This window comes from Chelonoidis abingdonii, chromosome 2 (genome assembly GCF_003597395.2).
Source record: "Chelonoidis abingdonii isolate Lonesome George chromosome 2, CheloAbing_2.0, whole genome shotgun sequence".
In the NCBI taxonomy this organism is placed as follows: Eukaryota; Metazoa; Chordata; order Testudines; family Testudinidae; genus Chelonoidis; species Chelonoidis abingdonii.
In genome coordinates, this window is record NC_133770.1 from 75,801,266 (window position 1) to 75,813,596 (window position 12,331).

Genomic DNA, 12,331 nt, shown 5'->3' on the forward strand with positions numbered 1-12,331 from the left:
TCCCTTGAGGTTATGGTGTGTAGCCTCTGAAAATTGGGCCCTAGGTGTATGTAGTGTACAAAGTACAAAATAGCAGAGAATCCTGTGGCACCTTATAGACTAACAGACGTTTTGGAGCATGAGCTTTTGTGGGTGAATACCCGCTTCATTGGATGCATTGCTGAGCTGATACCACTGAGTACTGTGCTAACTAGTGGGGGAGCCTGAAGCTATTCTGCGGAGCAGAGCAGCTGGCAGAGCAGAGCGGAGCAGTTTGTGAAGCCATGGAGCGAGCGGAGCCGAGCAGTTTGTGGGGACGGCTGGAGCGGATCACGGGATGACTGGTGGAGCAGAGCAGCTGGTGGAGCGGAGCGGAGCAGTTTGTGAGGACGGTTGGAGGAGCAGAGTGGAGTGGCTGGTAGAATGGAGCAGTTTGGGGAGAAGGCGGAAGCAGAACCCCACGGAGAGGCAGGGCAGTTGGCCCAGGACCACGTAAGGTGCCCCTTTCTACCCAGGCTGCGGAGGGAACCTCTGCAGATAGACTCTCGAACTCTGGGGCTGCACTGACCCAGGACAGAGACTTTAGGATTTGAGACTTTTGGGACTGTGGGGGATTTGGGGGCTTGCTGGACTCAAGAGCCCAGGGGAAAAGGCACGCTCCAATTTCCGGGGGTGGGTCTTTGCGTGCGGTGTGGTCTAGGAACTCTAGTTGAGGTGTTTTCCCAATTTAATGCTTGTTGTTTATCTCATGTAATTAAACCTTTTCTGCTACACTGAGACTCTGTGCTTGCAAGAGGGGAAGTATTGCCTCTTTGAGGCGCCCAGGGATGTGTGTAAGATTTTCCCAGGTCACCGGGTGGGGGCTCGAGCTGGTTTTGCATTACGTTGTAGGGAAGGGACCCCTATGTATTGAACCCGGCCCTTGCTGTTATCAATTCGGCCTGGCAGAAGGGTTACACACACAAGTTTCTTCAGTTTCTTCTCCAAGAAAGCCAAAGATCACCAGGGTCTTTGAACTAGAGCAGCTCATTTACACACCTGAGAAACTTCCTCCTACCAAATAATATGCATTTACAGGTGCTTTTATCCAAGAATCTCATAGTGTTTTATAAACACAGCTTGTTTTATTAAACCTTAGCACCCCTGTGAGGTAAAGTGATCCCCATTTTATAGATGAGTAAACTGAGGCAAGAGCACAGGGTGAGTCAGTGAGTTTATTATAGGCAACGCAGATAGCAACATCCATCATTTTAACGTTGCCTGTGTCAGGGATCTCTCTTATCCCAGATGGCTCAGGTTTCGTTGTCCGACTGCAAAGAGACAGGCAACGACCAGCAAGAATCCAACTATCAAGTTCTTTATTGTAGCAATCCATACAACAGAGAACTGCCCATCTTACTCTATACAGAACGAGCCCCCCCTGCAGATGCGAACTGTTTTTTATTAGCTACTTCGTCGCGTCATCATTTACGTCGCGTCATCACTTTACCTTCCCAGCATACGTTCCCATCATACATGAGAGGAACAAAGAACAACTGTTATATCCTGACTTCATGGTTAGTACAAAAAAGAATACATGTTACTTCAAAAAGTGTCTGCAAGCATTTTTCCCAGCCTCTATAAGCATTCTCTTATCTAGCAAGGTCACACAGCTGGCCTGTCTACCCCAGCCAGTAAATTTTTCAGTAGGCCTTGATCAGTTGCTAAGCTGAACCGGGTTGCTAAGCAGAACTAGGCCTCGCTAAGCAAAACAGAGCCATCAAGGCAAACTCATCACCTGGACACTTTCCATTATAAGACCCTGTTTTCAGTTGCTTATAACTTTGCCAAATGCAACCATTTGGGCTGAAATTTTCCATGCTAGGGTGCCAGCCTCATGCTGAACTTTTTTTGGAAAATTTCAGCAAAAACAATTCTGTTGTTTCTCAGAACAAAATTTTATGGAAAAATGTTTTGCCCATGTTAAAAAAAAATCTTATGACCATTTTGATGAGGAACTCTAGTGCCTCCATACTTTGGAGTAAGGACATGAAATTTGACAGGGGCAGGTTGCCCTCGTGTCAGGGATGTGCCTTTTTGCAATCCCCATGAAAATCTGCCCAAATTTGGTAAAGTTATGAGCCTCTGAAAATCTCAGTTTACACATGCTCAGGGGAGTTTGGAAACTCACTTCTCTGAAGATTCTATCTGCTGTGGGCAGACTCTGCCAGAGGGATGCAGAGGCTGAGCAGGACTTTCTCAGTTGGTCCTCCCAACAGTTGGAGGTTGCTGAAGTCCCAGGCAGGAGAACTGAGAGCAAGGGTCTTGTCTTTCCTGTGCTTTTAATGCCCCCCTGCTAGCATCCAGGCAGAGAGGAGGAGGAGGAGGAAGCTTAGCTACCTGACTGGAATATGGAGGAATAAATTGCCAATCCAAGGGAGTTGGTGAAGTTGAGAGGGTGGGGGTGGAAGAGGACTGAGATGTGATGCTCAAGGAACTGGGACTGGAATGAGGAGCTGATGCAGGTGTGGCATGTTAAAATGAGACTGGGGGAACGGACATGCCGTGCAACCTTAATTTGGTTCCCCTTGTGCATATACTTTAACTGTGTGATTAAAGAGTTTTTTTGTGACAAGCAATATTCTAGCATTTCCTAACTTCAGAATTTGTAACCCTAATGTTCTTTTTAATATAGTTTTATGTGTGTAATACTAAATAAGATGATGTGAAAAAAAGAAAGTGAGTGAAAGTGAATTTTTGAGTTCTTGGTGCTCTTTTACATGTTTTCTATTTCTGGATGTGACTTTTTCGAGAGTGCTTGGCTCTTTTTTTTATTAATTTCCTGTTTAATATAACTTTATTCTGTGTGTCTTTTTAAAATCTTTATGGCTCCTCCTTCTAGGGATCTGCCTTGTTGTTTTTGTTCTGACTCCTCTTTTTGGTCTCTGTAGATAATCCTAATAGCTCTTGGATTCTGCTCAGGCTGTGCTCTAAGATAAGTAAGGAGAATATTTCCACCACCTAAGAGCAAATTGAAGAAAGGCTCTACTTATTGTCATGGGTGGGATTCTAACTGTTGTCGCAAGCAGAAAGTGCGAGATAAACACACCACTCATCTTACCCTCCCCCAGCCTCACAGGTAAATAGGCAGAAGCCAAGGAAGCAGCAGGTCACATACCCTACCAATCTAGCGCCGATTTCTTGATTGGTGCCGGAGCTTCTGACCAATCGAGGAATCGGCAGTCGATTATCAGGTTGTCGAGGTGTGAGACCCTCCACCCCCCTTTTTCCTCACGTGGTTTAGCCCACCGCCATTGGAGAAAGGCAGGGAGACAGAGCTGACCACGGAGGAGAGGGGGAGGTGAGATACAGACATCCGAGGAATGGGATGGAATGAAAGAGGGAGGTTCGGGAAGGGCGCGAGGGGGGGAGCTCCTGCCCTCCCTCCGGAAATGGGCCAGGGCTGTTTCCCCCTCTTCTAGAGAATAGGGGCGGTGCTGCCCCACGCTGGGGGGTTGTACTCACAGCCAGGGGCAAGCTGCGTGGCTGAGCGGCGTCCCCCACCCGAGTTCTGCCATTGCTGGTGCGGGAGGCGCTGTCCTAGTGTCTCCTGTGCTTGCCAGGCCCGTCTGCCCGCCAGGCTGCTCAGGCAGCGTTAGAGCCTGAGCTGGAATCACTGGAGAGAGGCCTCCACGAACTAGGCGATGTAACCGCTTCCTTAGCCCCCAGGTGTTTACAGGCGTGAGGCTTGAAATCCACTGTTGTTTTCAAATAGGGTTGCTAATTTTGGTTGGGTGTATTCCTGGAGGTTTTCATCCCATAGCATAAACTTTAATTAAAGATTAATCTTGTATTTCTGGAGACTCCAGGACAATCCTGGGGGGCTGGTAATCCTATTTTCAATGCTGTGCCTAGGGGCCGGCAGTGGAGCCAGGGGAGGGAGCAAAACAGTAAAATATCCCCTAGTTTATTCAGTTTGGAGGGCTCCGCTCCTTTTGTGAATTGTTGAGGTTTGCCCACTGTAACAAAATATTATTCTATATAATCTCAGCTACTCTAGCAGTATTGCCAACCCCAAATGTTAAAAAAGCATGAGTCATGTGCACCAAAATCATGATATTGGCTTTAAAATCATGAGATTAAGTAAAATAATAGCTTTGGTGTTTGTTTTGTGTGTGTGTGTGTTCTGCTTTATGAGCCTTTAGGGGGCACTGGGTGTGTGTGTGTGTCACATTTTGAAGCTTTCTCCACAGCCAGAAGGGCTAGAAACTTGTTGGTATTGTAACACAAATAAATAAGAGCCTTCACTTGGGTATCCCTCACTTTGCACTTTTATACAGATTTATACTTTCAGTATGCTGTAAAAAAATATTAACTAATCCCGTGATTGCCCTTAATGTTAGTTTAACATTTATTTCTTTTTATGGAACATTAATAGCCATTAAATGAAGGTAGTGACTAAGCATTGTTTTTTCAGAACATATTTTCTTATAAGGTTTATTCTGACAATATATTCAGTGGTTCTCAAACTGTGGGTTGGTTGTGACCCTGGTCGCTGGAGCTGGCTTAGGCTTGCTGGGGTCTGGAGCCAAAGCCTGAGCCCAACTGCCTGGGCCAAAGCCAAAGCCCAACAGCTTCAGCCCTGGGCACCGGGGCTTAGGGTACAGGCCCCCTCCCTCTCTGCTGGGGCAGTGGGGCTCCTGCTTTGGCCTTTGCTCCCTCCCCCCCCCCCACCTGAGACAGCAGGGCTTGGGCAAGCTCAGTCCCCCCTTGTGGGGTAATGTAATTTTTGTTACCAGAAGGGGGTTGCGGTGCAATGAAGTTTGAGAAACCCAGTGTATTATGCCACATCCTGAAGTCTGGCTGCCAAATATGCTGACTGTTGACCCACAGCAGAATATAAAAATGAAAGCAGCAGCCTTAAAGATACAACATGCTGCTCTTGTGAATTTAAAACCTATAGTGTTTTGCAGCCTGTTGTCACAGGGAATAAAATTACCGTACTTTCAGTTTTTCCTCCCACTCATTCCAACTGGAAGAAATATTCATCAAACTTGAAGAAGCTACATAAAAAATATAAAATAGATTTCCCTGTCCTTTCAGTGCTCTTTGTTTTTCCCTTTGGCCATATATATGAAGGGGAAACATTATAAGAAAAAAGTTAGAAAAGTTCTACTAGAACTTGTCCGTGGCAAAAACAACAACAAGGCCAACATCCAAAATATCTAGTGTTATACAATCACATGTTTTTGCCCATATAAAAGAACCTCATACCATTAAACATTTGGCACAATAGAAATAAAGATACTAGAACCAAATGCTGTCACAGGATTAAAACTCTCTGTTCAAAAATAACGATCCAGCTCTTTATCTAGCAGCAGGAGTAGGTAACAGCATTCTATTACAGCGATATTATCTCCAAGTGCAGTTCTGCTTGGAAAAATTATTTGGTAAAAAAATGGGATAGTGGAGGGTTCCAAGTTTATTTGTTTCTCATGGATGTCAAACCAAATTTGTTCCATTTAGAACAGAAAATGGTTATTTTCTAATTGGAAGCCCTGCAAACTCTACTTGGACACTTAATAGTCAAGTTGGGTTATTTCTTGTGTATCATCATGGGTAATAAAGTTTCTGCGAGACAAATAATACCCTCATGAGCATCTGCATGACAGAAATACAAATTGCCAAACCAGATCAGACCAATAATCTAGTATCTAATTCTTTAACGGTGATCAATACCAGATTCTTCAGCTGAAGGTGTACTAAACATTAATATAATAATGCAATGTTTTATGATGCTAGATATGTTTATTTTCAAAGTGAGAGCTATTAATCCTGTAACAGCATTATATTCCAGTGCATTTATTTTCACTGTACCAATACAACTAATGGCATAGATGTCATATGATGAAGGCCAGTACATTTGATTATGTGACATATGGTGTTTTAGAGACACTTCAAATAATTGCTTAAAAAGAGCAAATGGCCATATTTCATGGCTTTCGCAACTGTACTACATTTTTAATAAATGTAAATTAACTACTTCATATGTTCCACAGTATTTTGATATATACTATATGACTTTAAATAACGTTTTTCCCCAGTTAGCAACAATGTAGTTTAAATTAGGGACCAATTTATAGAATTTCATTATCTAAATATATGGTTAAAGTTTAATCAAAAAACTGTCTCAAATGTGAAAAATCTGATTTTATTAAGTTGTTAAAAATGGCTTGATAGAGCAAAGCAATTTTTGCACAATATAAATGGATATTCATTCAAATACAATGTTAAACTAACATTAAGGCAATCAAAGGATTAGTTAATATTTTTACAGCATATTGAAAGTATAAATCTCTATAAAAGTGGCAAGTAAGGAATACCCAAGTGACGGCTCTTATTCATTTGTGATATGATACCATCCGAGATTGAGGCCCAAGTGTAATAGCTGTACAAACACATTGTAAGAGATCCCTGTCCCTGAGATCTAACAGTCTAAATAAACAAGACAGACAAGAGGTGTGAGGGGAAAGAGGCATAGAGAGGTGAAGTGACTTGCCAAGGTGTCAGATCAGATCTGTGGTATAGCTGGAAACAGAATCCAAGTCTCCTAACTCCTAGTCTAGTGCCCCATCCCCTAGACCATGCTGTCTCCCATAAAGGTTATGATGAGGTCCTTAAATTACTGTAATAAATAGCTATGATAGGGCACTAGTCACACAGGAAACATCATTCTCTGCAATTTAGAAAACGCAGGCATTTAAAAGGCAAGGCCTAATTTTACTGTACCTTAAATGCTTTTTACATCAGCTATTTCATTGTCACCTTTTTTACCTGTTACAGAAACGTATTTCAGGTTACCCTGGTCTCCACCATGATCTCACAGTGCTTACCAGGTTTCTTAAAAATTGTAAATTTTCATCACCGGAGTCCCAAATTACATCAGTGTTTAAGAAGTAGCAAAAATGGTTTCAGCACCAAGTCACTTTCCAAACATCAAAGGCGAGTAGTTGTCACAGGTATTGGTTTAGTGTCTCCTCTTGGCGTTGGGACTCAATTTGTGTGGAATCGCCTTCTCCAAGGAGAAAGTGGGATTATCTCTCTGGGTGGGGAAGAATATACAAGTGTTCCATGTAGAGTGGCTGCTTGTGTGCCAAGAGGAAATGGCAAGGGTCAATTCAGTGAAGAAAACTTTGTGTCAAAATCAGAAAGCAAATCCATGTCTTCAGCCACTATCATGGCCTTGGGTGCTGCAGAGCTAGCAATAAAAGACTCTGGCTGGCATCCACAGTCTGAACTGGATCACTTAACTGCTGGTGTGGCAATTGGAATGGGAATGGTTCCACTGGAAGATATTTTCAATACAGGCTTGACGTTTAAAACAAAAGGTTATAACAAAGTCAGTCCATTCTTTATCCCTAAGATCTTAATCAATATGGCAGCAGGTCAGATCAGCATTAGACACCAGCTGAAGGGGCCCAATCATGCTGTTTCAACCGCTTGTACCACAGGAGCACATGCTGTTGGAGATTCCTTTAGATTTATAGGCCATGGTGATGCTGATGTGATGTTGGCTGGAGGAACAGAGGCTTCTATTAGCCCCTTGTCTATAGCTGCATTTGCAAGAGCTCGGGCACTCAGCACTAACTTTAACTCAAGCCCTAAACTGGCATGTCGACCGTTCCATTCACAAAGAGAAGGATTTGTAATGGGAGAGGGTGCAGCTGTGTTGGTGTTAGAAGAATATGAACATGCTCTGCAAAGAGAAGCCAGGATCTATGCAGAAATTTTAGGTTATGGACTCTCCGGTGATGCTTGCCACATAACAGCACCTGATCCAGATGGAGATGGTGCTTTTAGGTAAGAATTTGTAGATTAATTTGACAGATAAATTATTAAACTATTATTTTCTGTTGATCAATATTCTCTGTAAATTTGCCTAGAGAAATATTGTGCACCTCAGTATGAATACCATCCACATGTCTTTTAACTGATGTGGGAGTGTTTAAAATACATTGGTTTGCAGATTTTCAAAAAGCCTAAAAGCTTAATCTGAACAATGGAAGATTTTTTTAAAGGTTTTATCTTATTTTTCTTGTGGGAAGGTAGTCTCACTAGATTTCAGCCTTCTTATGTAATATTATAGAAGCTTTATTCAATGTGGAAAATATTTCACTTTTACTTTTAATGTACACAGCTGTTCATACCATAAATGACTCCCAACTACAGCCAGATGTTAAAGACTCTCTGAATATAAAAAAAACTTTTGAACCTCTGTATTTAAGAGGAGAGACATTCAGCTATGAAAGCAGGTAATGCTGCTACCTGTGTTATTTAGAAATGCTATTTAATTAGCCCACATTGAACTCCCAAATAGTATATTAGCAATTGTGTAGTAGGTGGAGAATGTCACTTCCCAGAATAATTACCTTAGATATTATCAGTGTGAATAGTTAAAATGCTCTCAAAACGATATAGGACTTGGTTTGAACAAGTTCCGTAGATGTGTCTATGCAAAGCACATGGTTAAAATAGAGTCGTTTTAAATATCTTGCTTTGTTGGGATCTTAATGCAGACTCAGTGCCTTCAGTGTGGTATTGGTGGAAAAGGTTAGAGCTGGTGGATGTAGACAGCAGAAATGCACTTTGGATTTTCACTTTGATATGTCCTCAGATCTTTGCCTAGAATTAAGATATTTTCATGCTGTAGGCTGACTAAATGTCTTTTTTATAGGATAGTGCCATTTTTCAGCAATCTTTTGCCAGTCTTAAAATAAGCCTGCTTTTACATAGGATATCTGTGGAAAAGAAGGCATGTTGTTCTATCCATTACTGAAATAGAAAATCTTCTTTGTGAAACTAGTTTATACACAGTTTATACCTTTTTACTGCTTTGACATTTTATATTTTTGTTGTGTATATAGTGTAAATACCCTATAAAATTATCAATGAAACAATTTACCTGTGTGTGTGTGTATATATATATATATATATATATATATACTGCATGAGAACCTTGTATAGGCCAACTATAGGTCATTCCTAAAGATCACAGGTACAGTAGTAGCTTTACTGGCCTTCATAGCTTATTGTAATACTATGCTAAAAATGTTACATATCAGTTCAAAGTAATGGTTTTCATAGCAGCTGGGATGCCCTTTGTGTTTGTCATATTGTTGTTACCATATGAAATGGTCAAAGAAAAAGCGAATATGGTAAAACAATCCAAGAATACAGACTAAATAAAAAGTGAAAGCATGGATGACAGTGGCACCTAATCAAAGCTAAACCTATTTGTCGATAATCTGGGTTTGCTGAGTGTGTCTATATGAGCCAGTGCATTGTACTGACCCCGTTAGAATTATTATTTAGTAACAGTTCATAGTCAGTTCAGTTCTTCTGTTCTACCATGCCTCCCAGGATTTTTTCCTTTTGTAAGGAAGAACTGCCCTGGCAAAGAAATGGACTAAATGACCAAACAGGTGGTTCTCTATATTTTATGTTGTTCTGATGTCTGTGTTTAATACCATATCTTTGCTTGGTTAGCAGATTTTAAAGTAGAAGACTAATTTACCAGTTTTCTCTTTATAGCACTTGATTCATACTTAATTGCTTTAGACATTTATTTAGAATTTAAGACATTTATGATGAGATACTGAGATTAACCATGAACTTTCTCTCAAATTACAGATTTTTTTCACCACTGAGCTGATACGATCATACGTTTGTAACACAGTTTTCCTATATGCGTCTTATAACTGTGGTAGAATATGAATTAAGTTCACAACAGGAAATAGATAATTTTATATTAAACATTTTAAATTATGAATTGTTATATGTTTTACATTAGCAAAGAAATCTGAAATGTATACATTACACTTATTACTGTATGTCAGTTATTTGCTTCCCAATGTATATAATGTCAAGGGCATATAGTTTCTATGAGATTTTCCTGCCTTTCTGGATTTTTTCCAGGGGAGAAAGCAGTTTGCACTCAGGTTCTGAACAGTGGTGAGGATGCGTCTAGGGATGTTGTGAGCAAAAGGGAATAATATAAACATGAGGGACAGAAAATGTAAAAATTAGGAAATTTTTTGTTTAATTTACTATGATCAAGATGTTTGCTATAATCACTGAAGGAACTCTGCTTTTAACCTGGTGGCAAAACTAGAGAAACTTCAGCAGCGGGTAATTGAAGTTGTAAAATAGTTGGGGGAAAATAATTTTTAAGATAATAAAACTTTATTTTAGAAGGAGAATGATTGACCTCTGGATTAAAAACAGACCTCTAATGGGACAATTATATCTGTGACCTGTGGCTTCGTTCATTATATCTCTTTTTTCAACCTATGGTATAACAGTTTTTCCACTGTAGACTTTAATTCCAGTCAATATATTCTATAGAAGAATAAAATATTTAAGATGACCAAGATCTAAGTGTGTATATTATTCTTCTGTTGCTGATAAAGTGAATGAGTCTCATTCTCCTCTGCCTTGCATCTTGTGTAGTCATTTATATTGGAGCAAAGTGCCTGTGAAGTGCAACCATTCTGATTTTAGCATTTAACAGCCATTTCCACTCTGAACAGATGGCAGTGACTACAAAAGACAGCGGGAAATCAAGCTCTCTATTTTTCTTTTTCCTTAGATGTATGTCTGCAGCAATAAAAGATTCTGGAATATGTCCTGAGGATATAACATATGTCAATGCACATGCCACTTCTACGCCACTAGGGGATGCTGCTGAGAATCGAGCCATCAAGAGACTTTTTAAAGAGCATGCATACACTCTTGCAGTTTCCTCAACAAAGGGAGCAACAGGACATCTCCTGGGGGCTGCAGGGGCTATAGAGGCAGCTTTTACTGCCCTGTCCTGTTATCATGGAATTTTACCACCTACTCTCAACCTGGATAGAACCGAGCCGGAGTTTGATCTCAATTATGTTCCGCTAACAGCCCTAGACTGGAAAAGTGAAAAACGACGCATTGCTCTCACTAATTCGTTTGGCTTTGGTGGTAGTAATGCAACACTGTGCTTTGCCAATGTTTAACTTACAATGTGTATGTGTGTGTAAATACTACAAATGCAAATTGGTAAATGCCCTAAAAATGATTTGTGGACTTCATTATGTTATACTGTAACACTTTTTACACAAATCACATCCCTTTTTATTCAGTCACATTGGAGACTTGCTTATTTTTTTCAAGTCTTACAGCGCTTACCTATTTATCCTTCAGATTACAGAAGAATGAATATTGCTCTTTTAGAGTCTGATCTTGCAAATGCTAAGTGCTTTCTTTGATTTCATTCACTTCACTGGGAGGTTAGGATGCTCTGCACTTGGCAGGATTTAGTCCTTAATATTACAATTCCTGTTTGATCAACAACCCCATTCATCTCATTCTCCCCTTTAAGATACTGTTTGCATTACTTCTGGTTATGCAGAACTTTGAAATACCAAATTCAGCACTTTAATTAGGAATGTCTTATTTTAAAAAGAAAGGTATTAAAGTTGGAAATGCTCTAAAATCTTTTATATTGATATTCAAAAGTACATACCACTGTTAAAAAAAAAAAAAAAAAAAACAACTATTAATTGCTCTTTTTTTTTTTTTTAGTAATGTAAAAGTAGAATCTAAATGGAATTGTTCTTGCAAATGGTTTGGTAAAGATGTGGCTCAGTTAGACAGAAAAATAAACCTATTTCAGCTTTTCTAAGTGAGGGGGAATCTGTCAAAACTGAGGACTTTATTTACATCAGTGCTATATCTTTTCCAACATCAAAGAAGTAGACTCAGCTGAATTGCCTTTGCCTCAAAGGATTTAACAGTGAACAGAAATTTATTTGATTTGAAAGCATGATGGTTTTGTGTTTTCTTTATATGTATTGGTAATCCTGATTTTGTGTTAAATTTTAATAGAAAGATTTAAAATAAATAAAAATTCCCCTACTCTGTTTGCAGTTCAGATATTCCAGATCCTGTCTGTCACTGACTCATCTATTTTAATTTTCCATGATAAGTGGTATGCAAAGGTATATAGCATAAATAGTGAAAAGTAAATTATATTTTCAAAATTCAGTATTACTAACCCGTGCTGTTAATGTGGGATATACTGCCATTGAAATCAATGGGTGTTAAGTGAGTTCAGCACCTTGCAAGTTATTGTGCATAGGAATGCAGCTTCTGTTTTCTAATAATATGTCATGTTTATCTTGACAGGGTTCCTTTAACTTCATAAAGAGAGGTTTTTTTGATGCACTGAATTCAAATGAAATGAAGTGCTGAATTTATAGCTGCTGCATCTCTTACCGGGTAACATCATTTTGAATCTGTCAGTTTATGACTTTATAAACAACTTAGTTGTTCCGTT

At 39.9% G+C, this 12,331-nt stretch overlaps 1 protein-coding gene across 2 annotated transcripts; it reads left to right on the plus strand.

The window, feature by feature from the left end:
- Positions 1-3,226: 3,226 nt before the first annotated feature.
- OXSM (3-oxoacyl-ACP synthase, mitochondrial) lies at positions 3,227-11,937 on the plus strand. Of its 2 annotated transcripts, none has more exons than XM_032768032.2 (3): positions 3,227-3,319; positions 6,802-7,818; positions 10,607-11,937. In XM_032768032.2, the coding sequence occupies exons 2-3, from the start codon at positions 6,833-6,835 to the stop codon at positions 11,007-11,009; spliced, it is 1,389 nt and encodes a 462-aa protein (XP_032623923.1). In that variant the 5' UTR covers positions 3,227-3,319; positions 6,802-6,832; the 3' UTR covers positions 11,010-11,937. The 2 variants fall into 2 exon arrangements, with proteins under 2 accessions (XP_032623923.1, XP_032623922.1); XM_032768031.2 differs by lacking the exon at positions 3,227-3,319 and adding an exon at positions 3,339-3,364.
- Positions 11,938-12,331: the final 394 nt, after the last annotated feature.